The following is an 11590-nucleotide window of genomic DNA, read 5'->3' as shown; positions in this document are numbered from 1 at the left end:
ATGAGTCTCTTCCTCCTCACCTCTGCTCCCTCCTCACCCTTCAGGGCCTGTGTCCCCTCTCCCTGGCCCTCCCACCTTGGGCTCTGGGTGTGCTTCCTGGGAAAGAAGAGGGCAGGCTTAACCAGGAGGATGGGCTGGGTCAGAGCCTAGAGAAGGGAGGCCCAGGGCTGGTGGGTTTGGGAGCCATGGGCTTGGGATCTTTGAGCTCTGGGCTTTCTGGTCCTTGGTTTCCTCAGCTGGGATGATGGGTGCCTGTGCCCCTCCCCCAGAGCTGGCGGGAGGATGGATGCATCACCGGTGATAAGAAGGGTTGGAGGAGGCCCACCAAGTCTTCCAGCCTCACACCCCACGTCCGTATTTCCCTGCAGGGAGGGCTGAAAGCCCCAGTGGCACTGTTCCATCTGTTGAAGGGGGGCAGGGAGCGGCTTTGGCGGGCGGAGTACAAGGAGGACCGAGTGGGTATGGTGAGTGGGAGAGGAAACAGCAGGAGCCCTTTGCCCAGGAAAGGAGGGCAAGAATCAGCCACCTCCTCCACACTCCAGCATGTGGGCCTGCCTGTCAGGTGGACAGTCTGATGTGCCTGTGCTTCCACCAGGCACTGGGCTGGGCAGGGCGCTCCTCACTTTGGAGTAGGGGAACAGCTGGAGGAGGGTCAGTGCCCAGTTGCAGACTCAGTGTCACAGTATGTGGCATGATGTCAGGAAGTGAACAGGGGCTGCAGAGGAGGTGCTGCCTGGGAAACCAGGGCAAGCTCCTCTGAGAGCTGCTCCAGCCTAGAGCCTGGAAGGAATTCAGGAAAGGTTCAGGCTCAGTGTGTGTCAAGAGTGGCCTCTCTATGACACCCTGTCCTGCCCCTCTGTCCCCTTCAGCTTTTCCCACAGCTCTAATCGATTGATAATGGCTGCCTAGAGCTCAGTTAAGACTCCTGAGATCTCAGTTTGATTACCAGTGTCTGCCTTGGCACAGGCTGAAGAGTAAGTAGTGTGAGAATCTGTGCCACCCATGACCTAAATAGTGATTCTCAACCCTGGCTGTGCTTTAAAATCATATTAAAAGTGCTCAAGCTTGGGTTGCGCTCTGATAAATTGTGATTTGATTGAGGTTCCCCACCCTTTTGGTTTTGGAGAGTTTTTTTCCATAGGTGATCCAAATGTGTACTTAGGGTTGGAAACCACTGAACAGGACAGTTCTTTCCTTTCCAACCCATTTGTTTATTCATTCACTCAAATATGAAGGGAATGTGGTTTTGCGGTTACCAAGGGAGGTAGAAGAAGCCTGAAGAAAACATTGTTCAGAAGCAGCAGAACCAGACCCCACCCCCATTTACTCAGCAAGTATCTACTCATGTGTCCCATGCCCTAGCTCAAACCCTGGGATTACAGCACTAAATAGCATAACCAGATCTGGAGTGGACACAAACTCCTTTCTTTTCACCACCCTCCAGATCCAGTCTGCCTTTCAGAACTCTCCTCTCAGGGCTCTTATGCAACAGTGTCCCAGGTGCTTGGCAAAGGGCCTGGTACATAGTTTTGGGTTCTTAACATACTTACTAAATGCTCGTTCCATGTCAGGCCTTGTGGGCCAGGCGTCGGGGATTTAACTGTGACCAAGGGAGATCCAGTCACTGCCTTCACAGATCTTGCAGTGTGTGTGTGTGCGTGTGTGTGTGTGTTTTCTTTCTGCATGGAAGGGGGTGACACAAGATTACTCAAGGTGGCCAGGACAGCTGGCCAACTCATGTCTTCTGGAAATAACATACAGGTATACATAGAGTCCCCAAACCCTTGATGCCCTTCTGGAGACAAAAAAGTATATACAGGAATCCCAGAAGACCTCATCCTGTCTCCACCACTTACTATCATATCAGTCAAGGGACTTATTCTCCCTGAGCCTCAGTTTCATTCTCCAGAAACTGGGATAATAAACCTCTTTCCAAAGTTGTTGCAACAGTTTATGGAGATAAATTCATACAGTGGTCAATAAATGCTGAATAAATGAACGCGGGGTAACCAGAGCAGGGTAGTTGTGAAGATTCAATGAGCTAATCAGCCAACGTGACTGATAAAGTAGGCTTTCAGTAAAGAAGGTGGTGGTGATTAGCCAGGATAGATAGCTAGAACTGTTTCCTTGGGGTAAGAAGAATGCATTTCACCATTTTAAAGGTGATGTGATTAAAACAAACTATGGAGCTTTTGTGTTTGGGTTCCAATACTGACTGCTGCTTCTAGCTGTGTGATCTTAGACAAATTACCTGTCTGTGCCTCAGTTTTTTCATCGGTAAAACATATCATAGTACCTACCTCAAGCCTGCCTGTGAGTTTTAACTAAAAATTGATAGATGTAAAGGCTTAGAACAGTTCCTGGCACGTAAGGGCTATATTGAGCATTAAGGTTCTTCTTATTCCGTCTTCCGCACCGCCCACAGCAGGGGCCACCACCTCCCATCTTCAGGCCTTAATCAGTGGGCGGCAGTCACCTCGGCCCTGAAAAGGACCAGGAAGGAGCGCGCAGGCGCATTGAGGCAAAGTCTGGTGGGAAGCCCAAGCGGCCCGGCTGGCAGCCATCTTAGTAAAGGGCAGCGTCGACAGCTTCTCTACGTAATCAGTCTGCGCGACCGGCCGGCGCCCGGCGGTCCATGGCGTAGAGTGGGCAGCCGCGGGGGCTACGGGGACCAGTGTTTGAGGGGCGTGATGGGGGAGGCGGCTGTGGCCGCGGGGCCTTGTCCACTGCGCGAGGACAGCTTCACACGCTTCTCGTCTCAGAGCAATGTGTACGGGCTGGCGGGCGGCGCGGGTGGGCGCGGGGAGCTGCTGGCCGCCACACTTAAAGGCAAGGTGCTAGGCTTCCGCTACCAAGACCTCCGACAGAAAATCCGGCCCGTGGCCAAGGAGCTGCAGTTCAATTACATTCCCGGTGCGTGGCGCCATGGGGCTGGGGGGCTTGGAATGTAGTGCTGAGAAGGCTTCTGAGGCTGTCTGAGCCAGGTCACCAGGATGGGAGAATGGGATCAGGGTGATGGTGATTGAAGGGGGTCAAGGCTGGTAATCTGGAGGCATTGGGGTCAGAGGACAGGGCTGATAGGGGCCTGAAGTAGTTAGGGTTCAGGATTCCTCAGACTCAGAAACCAGGATCCCTGCTACCATGGTGATGGTGATGGTGATCAGGACTCACACCGTCCCAGAGGTCATGATAATTTGTGCTGGTCAGAGATGACTGAGTCCTAGAGGTCAGGGCCCACTGTTGATTGGGAATATTGGGGTCACGGGTCTGCCTGAAACGTGAACTTTGAACTGTCCTCTCCCAGTGGACGCAGAGATTGTCTCCATCGACACCTTCAACAAGTCACCCCCAAAGCAGGGCCTGGTGGTGGGGATCACGTTCATCAAGGTACCCAGAGCCCTCCACCTACCCATTTTCTCCTCCTTACTGAGTCTGACCCATATCCCTCTTGCTGCCCCTACTCTCCCCTGAGGCCAGTTTCCTCTCCCAGGATTCAGGGGACAAGGGCAGCCCCTTCCTTAACATCTACTGTGACTACGAGCCTGGCTCTGAGTACAACCTGGACTCCATTGCCCGTAAGTGTGGCCTGGAGGGAAGGAGGGATGAGGAAGGGGGTTGGGGGGTGCTGTCAGGTCCCCTGTGCCCATCTGCCTGTACTCCCCCTGCAGAGAGCTGCCTGAACCTGGAGCTCCAGTTCACTCCTTTCCAACTGTGCCACGCAGAGTAAGTAAGCCACAGGTGTGATACAATAGGGAGTGTGTGTGTGTGTGTGTGTGTGTGTGTGTGTGTGTGTGTGTTGGGAGGGCGGAGGCTGTAGCAAACTGGAGACCACAAACCTGCCTATAGACAATCAGACTAGTTTGTTTTTTAGAGCATCGTGCATTTAAGGTAGCCATGGACCAGACTTGGCTGACGGGCTACCATTTTGTTATCCCTGAACTAGATAATTTGAGAGTGAATGAGCTCCTGTGCTCCAGATGTGTAGAATTCTCAAATTCTAACGATCTAGATTTGGGCATTCCAAGACCCAGAAATGCCAATTTTTCTAGAGTTGTAAGCTCTGGGTTTCCAAGATTTGAAAGTTCTACAGTTTGATGATTCTGAGATTCTGTAATATTAAAGCCCTAACATTGTCATATTCCAAGGAGATAGAATACAGACCGTCTAGAATACTGATGTTCTAGAATCCCAGAGTATAAGAATTCCATTCTAGAGCTCTGAATTCCAAAACACCAGTGTTCTAGCAGAGGGGTTGGCAAACTTTTTCTTTTAAGGCGCAGCTTCGGGGTCAAATAATCTCTATCACAACTACTCAAGTTGGCCACTGTAGCAAGAAGGCAGCCATTGACACTGTGTAAATGAATGGGTGTGGCTGTGTTCCAATAAAACTTTATTCACAAAACAGGCCGTGGGTTTTGGATTTGCCCTGCAGGTCATAATTTGCCAACCTCTGGTCTAGCAGATGAGAGTTCTAGAAACTGAAGGTTCTAAAATACTAATGTTCTGGGTTCTACGATCTGGGTATTCTACCAACTCTGTAAATCTGAATATCCATGATGGCAATTTCCAGAAGCTCTAGCATTTCAAAGGAGACAGAAAACAGAACTTCTAGAACACTGGGGTTCTAGGGTAAAAGAGGTGCTAGTGTTCTGAGGTTCTGCAGCCCATTCTAGAGCTCCATGTTCATTCCTGGATCCACATCCAGAATGAAGATTCTAGCAAGTGAGGGCTCTAGAAACAGAAGGTTCGAAAACGCTGAGTTTCTGTGATTCTGAGACTGGAAAGTTCTAAAATCTGAGATTCTGTGAGGGCTAGTTTCTAGAATTCTACATCCTGAGATCCTAGCTCTGGATCCAGTGTCTAGAACCCAGAATGTTAGGGTTCTCACAGGCAAGAGTTTCTGCAAGAGGAGGATTTTAAAACACACGGACTCTACCACACTGGCATTCTAGATTTTTATGCTTTCAGGGTCCAGGTTGGGGATCAACTGGAGACCGTGTTTCTCCTGAGTGGGAATGACCCAGCCATTCATCTCTACAAGGAGGTGAGGCAGGGCGAGGCTTGGTGGGCAGAACCCTGCCGGGGCCACCATGGGCTGGCACGGGGTGCAGTGTGTGAGGCTGGCCACTGACTCCAAGCTCGTGGCGGGTCTTGGTTCCCCCAGAACGAGGGGCTGCATCAGTTTGAAGAACAGCCCGTGGAAAACCTCTTCCCAGAGCTCACGAACCTGACCAGTAGGTAGGAGAGGCCCTGACAGAGGCCAGTGGGAACCGGGGCAGTCAGCCTCAGAGAAGTCAGGTGGTGGGAATTGACCCCTAAAGAGTCAGGCCCAGCGGAGGCCCAAGGCTCTCCCGGAGGTGGGGTGGGGTGGATGCTTCTAGGGAGGTGGGGGTGGAGGCTAGGGCCTGGCGACGGCCCTCAGGCCCCTCTGTCCACCCGTCCACCCCCAGTGTCCTCTGGCTTGACGTGCACAACCTGCCCGGCACGTCCCGGCGACTCTCAGCTCTCGGCTGTCAGAGCGGTTATGTCCGTGTCGCCCACGTAGACCAGCAGAGTCGAGGTGATGGCTGGGGCGGGGGCCCAGACACGGGGTGTGGGGCGAGGCCGGACTGGGGCGCGGGTGCTCGGGACGGGGCCCTGAGTCCTCGCCCTCCACACAGAGGTTCTGCAGACTTGGACGATCCTGCAGGACGGCCCCATCTCCCGAGTGATCGTGTTCAGCCTCTCGGCCCCCGAGGGTGAGCTCCGGGCAGGGGGAGGCCAGGCCGCGGGCTCGGATCCTCCACCCGCATTTGTACCCCTCTCCCCACATGCCCAGCTCCCCACCGTCCCTCCCTCCCCGCCGTGTGCCCCGCTCCAGCCCGGGAGCTACAGTGCGCCCATTCCCTCCCCACGGCGCTCCTGAATTTCAGATCCAGCTACTTGCCCCTGTGGTGGTCTGATTTGAGCTTTCACCCTGGAGCTGAACTTCTGCCTTTCCCTTGGTGGTCTGACCTTCACCGCTCACACTGTGGCTTCCTCGGACCCCCTGTCTGTGGCCTCTTCACTCTGTCTCTTGCTGCCATCCAAGTCCAGGCTTTTCTCCCAGACTCAGCGCCGTCCCCCCACTCGGCGTCTCTCCTTTCGCCCCACATGTTGATCTGTTCCTCTTACTGCGGTCTGTCCTTCTCTGGCGTTTCTCTTGGCCTCACCTCTGTGGTCTTTCTTCTGCCCCTTCCACTGTGGTTTATCCCCTGATGCTCTCACTGTGGTCTAACCACGGACTTCTGTGCTGTCACCTAACCTTTGTCTCTTCTAACCTGGTGGTTTAACCTTGGACTTTTTAAACTGTCATCCAACACCTCTCCCTCCTCCTGGCATCTGACCTCCATCATTCGCTCGTGGTCTAATCTCTAACCCTCCCCCTGTGGCCCAACCTCAGGGGTCTAACGTGTGTTCCTCTCAGGAATGGACGGGTGGGGAGGAGGGAGGAGGAGCCTGGAACCTGGCCCCTCACGCCTCCCCCGCCGTTCACGTTCCTTCTCCAGAGACCGAGGACAGACCACAGCGGGAGGAGTACAGCGTGCTGGTGGCCAGCATGTTGGAACCAGCGGTGGTGTATCGGTGAGGGCCACGGGGCACGTGCGTGTGGGCTGACCCCATGCCTTTGCACGGTGATCTAGCCTTGTCATTCACAGAGAGTAAAGCTTTGGGTGTAGTGGTTCAGGGCTGGGCAGGTAAAGGTGTCTGTGTCCCAGAGAGAAAAGCACGAGTGTTTAAGTCTAGAACTTGTAGGGCATGTGCTGAGGCCTCGGGTGGGAACCGAGATGTCCAGTCCCCCTGGGGTAGGTGGACAGAGCACGTTGGCAAGTGTTTAATCACAGGCTCCATGTGGGAGAAGCCCTGGCTTATAGGATCTGCCCGTTTCCGTGGTGTCAACACTCCCACCTCAGGGGATTGTGAGCCACCAACGTGATGCCAAGCCGCTCACAAAGTTTCTGAAAATTTCCCGGTCGGCTCCCGTGAGCCAGTGCGAGCCAGCTGTGGCTGGGGCTGAGCTCTGAGCCTTCAGGGGGCCTCGTGGGTGTCCAGACTGGAGACAAGGGGCTCACAAGAAGGAACGGTGTGGGTTTCCATTTGGGAGCGAGACGGTCCCACCTCCAGGGGACAGTGTGGGTGTCCAGATCAGAGACAATTTGAGCTCCCCTTGGTGGATATGAGGATGTCTAACTTGGAGACGAGGGCGTCCAGGCTTCAGGAGGAACAGCACATCCAGACCTGACCCATGAGGGTCCGGTGCTAAGGGTGGCGGGCACCGCGGTCGACCTCAGTCTCCCCACCGTGGTCTGACCCTCAGGGACCTGCTGAGCCGGGGCCTCGAGGACCAGCTTCTCCTGCCTGGCAGCGACCAGTTCGACAGCGTCCTCTGTGGCCTGGTCACTGACATCGATTTGGATGGGCGGCCGGAGGTCCTGGTGGCCACCTACGGACAGGTAGGACTGGAGGGATGGGGCTGCCGTGGCCTGTGTCCTCTGCCTCCTGCCTCTTCCCGTGTGACCCCAATCCCCTGCCCCTGCAGGAGCTGCTCTGTTACAAGTACTGCAGCCCAGAGCGCGGGCTCCCCGGGGCCCAGTGTGGCTTCCACTTGCTGTGGCAGCGGAGCTTCTCTAGCCCCCTGCTGGCCATGGCGCACGTGGACCTGACCGGGGACGGGCTGCGCGAGCTCGCTGTGGTCTCCCTGAAGGGCGTGCACATCCTGCAGGTAGCCAGGGGCCCCTGGGATGGGGCCTTAACACCCGCCTTATTGAGGGCACGTTCTCACGGGAGAGGGGCAGTCAGGCCTTGGCCCGATCCCTCTGGAAACTGGAGCCTGGCCCCCGCTTCGGGCAAGGGGGTCATTGGCTGCAGGCCCCCTCTTGGGGGAGGCAGGCGGTTCCTATTGGTCAAGGAGAAGGGAGGTGCTGGGGGCACTCACAGCCAGGGGTGAAGGGCGCTCAGCCGCAGCATCCGTCACCCCCGGCCCCCTGGCCTCCCTCAGCCTCCCGAACGTCTCTACTGTGTTCCACCTGCTTTGACCGTGTCCCTTCCCTGTGGCCCAGCCTGGATCTGCCCCCGGGACCTGACCTGCACTCTTCCACTGCGCCCTAACCTTGGCCCTCCTACTGCAGCCACCCTTTCTTCCGCCTGTGTGACCGGCTTCGTTCTGCCTGTGGTCTAACCTTGCCTCCTTCTCCAGCTTTTTGCCATAGTCCAACCTCAAACCCTTCCCCTTTGGTCTAACCACTGAACTTTCTACTGTGGTCACGCCCACAACCTGTGGTCTAATGTCCAGCCTTCTCCTGTACTTTGACCTCTCACCCTCCGACAGCAGCTTAACCGCCCTTACGCTTTAATATCCAACCATTCCAATGGCCCACCGTCCAGCCTGGAGCCTTCCGTTGCTGTTTAACCTCCAACTAATATGTCTGACCTCTGACCTTTTCACTACGGCCTGGCCCCAGCCCTTCAGCTATGATGTACCTCTGTTTCCTGATCTGGTGTTTGCCCACCCCTTCCCTTTGGTCTGACTCCAGGCTCCTTTCCCATGTGGTCTAACCTGGGTTCTTTCTACTGGAGTCTAACCTTACTGTCTCCGCTGCAGGCTTTGCTGGGGCCTTTTCCTTCAGTCTAGTCATCAGCGGAATGGTCCAGGTTAGACCTCATAGAGGTAGAGGTTGGACCCCAGTGGAAAAGTCTGAGGTTGAACCACAGTACGTGGAACAAAAGTTAGACCCTCGAGTAAAACGGAATGAGGAGAGGTCTGAGGTTAGACCACAGTGGACAGGGCTGTGGTCCATCTGTGGGAGAAGGGGCTTCCCTTCTGCTGTGGTCTCAGCCTCCCAGCATCCCTCATTGTGATCTCTTTCAAGCCATTCCACTGTGATCTCCCTTCCTTCCCTTCTGTCAGGGGCTAACTTCAGACCCTCCAACCAGGGTCTGGCTCCGTCCCTTGTGTGGTGACTTACTCCTCTCTTTTCCACTTTGGTGTGCTCTTTCTCTGTCATGTGGGCCTAACCTTTTCCGCCAGTGTCTCACCTTTGTTCCCCCTGCTGTGGACTAACCTCAGCCTCTCTCGGGTGGTCAAGCCTCACCCCCATGTAATGCGAGCTCTCTTTTATGTTTTTTTGTTTGTTTGTTGGGGTATAGTTGTTTTACTGTTGTGTTATCTCCGGTATGTTTTGATCCATCCCCGTCCCCTCCACTGAGTTCTAACCTCAGACCCACACATCTGGGGCTGGGCTTTGTCCCTTCCACCGGAAATTCACTGAAGGCCGTCCCCCTGGGTCTGACCTTCACCCCATCACAGAGACCCATTCTAAGCCCACACACAGACCTCCCAGCGTGGCTGCACTCTCAGCCTCTGGGGGTTGGGGGGGAGCGTGTAACCTGCACCTTCCAGCTCTGTCTCAGCCCTGTCGTCCTCTCTCATTCCCCACAGCACAGCCTGATCCAGGCCTCGGAGCTGGTTCTGACCCGGCTTCGGCACCAAGTGGAGCAGAGGAGACGTCAACCACAGAGGCTGGGGGACAGGGTGGGTGCCGGGCCTGCTGAGACCCCGGCCTCCTGAGTACCCACCCGCTGCCCACCCCAGGTTCCTTGGGGTGCCCGCCTCCAGCTCTTCATGGCGGGGGAAGCATCCTGAAGGAGGCACTGGTCTCCCCAGACACCCCAGGGTGGTGGAGCGGTGGGTCCTGCTCTGGCTCCGCCCCAGCATGCCCTGTGACCCCCACTCCCCTCTCTGTGTCCCCATTTGAAAATGGGATGATCCCACCCCACCCCGCCTCTGTCCCCTTGAGACTCGGTCCGTGGTGATTATTTCTGTGTCCAGAGGAACCAAACTTGCACTCGTCTCCATTCTTTTGTTCGGCACACGTTTGATGAGGAACAGTTGTTGCCAGGCTTTGTGTCGGGAGCTGGACTCACCCGGAAGAATGGAGGGAGGGGACTTCGGGGATTGGGGATCCAAGGTCAGACCCAGCCGCCGGACTGAAGTGGGACTGTAGTGTAGATTTCAGAGGAAAGAAGGGAAGTTGGGCACTGTAGGAGGTTAAACCTCCATAGGAAAGACTGTAGAGTATAAGGGAAAGGTTTGTAGGGTTAGACCTCCGCAAGTGAACTGAGGTTAGACCCCAGTGGAGAGCTCCGGGTCTGAGGTCAGGGCTCAGTGGGAAGATAAGGAAATTGAGCCTCAGAGGAGAGGATGTGGGCGGAAAGGACTGTCGTGGGGAAGCCATGGTCAAATTGTAGCAGGGAGTCTGAGGCCAGACCCCCTGTGAATAATACTGAAGTTGGACCCTAGCAAAAATTACTAGGGTTACACCTTGCGCCAAGAGCCAAGGTTAACACCCAGCAGAAGTGATCAATTTAGATCTCAACTAGGGAGTCCTGAGATGAGCCCCAGGCTACACTGTCCTGGAAAGGGCTAAGGGTAGGCCTAGTTGAAAAGCCCAGGGGATTGGGGGACCAGGAAGTGGGAGACAAGGCTAATTCCCTGCCCTGTGGCTGTAGTGATTGCCCCTCCTGTGGCCACTTCCGTGGCACCAGGAGAAGGCATTGAGGCCTACATCACAGGGACCAGTGGAGGGCGGGGACAACAGAACAAATCTTGCCAGGAATAGAATCGGGTCGGGAGGGTGGGGGAGCAATTCCTGAGTGGGGTCCAGGCTGGCTGTGGGACCTTGCTGCTTCAGGGTTTGGGTGGGACCCCTGCTTCCTGGGGTGGGGAGGGCAGGCACCATGGTCGTTCTAGCCATCTGTCTACCTCCTGCCATGGAAGTCCACCTGTCAGTCTGACCATCTGCACCAACAGTGAAGACTAAGCTACCAGTGCCCCACAGTGGGTCTTCAGGAGGCTGGAGCCCACCAGTTCTTGGCCACCCCTGTCTTCACCTCACCTCCCAGAACCCAAGCGTGGGAAATCGCAGGGAGCCAGAGCTGGGTCGTCTCCTTCCTCTCCTGGCAGTGGGCCCGGGGGTGTCCAGCCAGGACTGGTGATGGGCATGGGCCATGGGCAGCATCAGGGTCTCTCTCCTGCTGCCCGTCTGCAGAGGCTGAGTGTTCCATCGCCTCTGTCCTGGACAGGAGTGGGGCCCTAGGGTGGGATCTGGGGCATTTAAGTAGTGATGTTCTGGGTCTGTGAAGTGTGTGCACGTGTGTGTGTTCACCATTTCAGGACTCATGAGTTTGTGTTCCCGGCGCCTGCCCGGTCCTTCGCAGCTCGCTGCCTAACTTCTTGCCAGCCCCTCAGTCTGGGACAGTGTGTAGTGTAGCAGTTAAGGGTAGAACCTGAAGCCACACTTTACCACTCTGTGCCTCAGTTTCCCCATCTGTAAAATGGGGCTAGTAGCGTTTACCTCACAGGGTTTTTAGGAGGGTCAGTTGTGTCAACATGTGTCAAGCACTTTTTTAAAGTGTAACAATGCCTGGCACGTAGTAAGGGCTGGAAGCCCCTTGTGAAAGGCAACTGTTGTTATTATTATTAATGGGTGCCTCTGTGGTTGTTTCTGGCTGGCTTTGTCAGCAGGCACAGCATGTGAATTTGCATCTGACTCTGGCTAAAAACATTCTTGCC

The 11590-nt window shown here is 55.4% G+C and overlaps 1 protein-coding gene across 1 annotated transcript; it reads left to right on the top strand.

Annotated features, from left to right (window-relative positions):
* The first annotated feature begins 150 nt into the window (after window positions 1–150).
* KPTN (kaptin, actin binding protein) lies at window positions 151–9859 on the top strand. Its single transcript, XM_004271111.4, has 12 exons — window positions 151–2913; window positions 3305–3387; window positions 3491–3575; window positions 3669–3723; window positions 4969–5044; window positions 5165–5238; window positions 5451–5560; window positions 5661–5738; window positions 6528–6603; window positions 7337–7472; window positions 7559–7741; window positions 9458–9859. Exons 1-12 carry the CDS (start codon window positions 2691–2693, stop codon window positions 9584–9586), a joined length of 1308 nt encoding a protein of 435 aa, XP_004271159.1. The 5' UTR covers window positions 151–2690; the 3' UTR covers window positions 9587–9859.
* Window positions 9860–11590: the final 1731 nt, after the last annotated feature.

The sequence above is a fragment of the Orcinus orca genome, chromosome 20 (assembly GCF_937001465.1).
Source record: "Orcinus orca chromosome 20, mOrcOrc1.1, whole genome shotgun sequence".
Lineage (NCBI taxonomy): Eukaryota > Metazoa > Chordata > Mammalia > Artiodactyla > Delphinidae > Orcinus > Orcinus orca.
Note: the sequence above shows the minus strand (reverse complement) of the source record. Positions and strands in the feature narration are given on the sequence as shown.

Bases quoted from the DNA above. Each gene is read 5' to 3' on its own strand.
- KPTN (XM_004271111.4), top strand. From the start codon at position 2,691: ATGGGGGAGGCGGCTGTGGCCGCGGGGCCTTGTCCACTGCGCGAGGAC. The intron at 2,914-3,304 runs GTGCGTGGCGCC...GTCCTCTCCCAG, and splicing joins GCAGTTCAATTACATTCCCG to TGGACGCAGAGATTGTCTCC. The intron at 5,045-5,164 runs GTGAGGCAGGGC...TGGTTCCCCCAG, and splicing joins CCATTCATCTCTACAAGGAG to AACGAGGGGCTGCATCAGTT.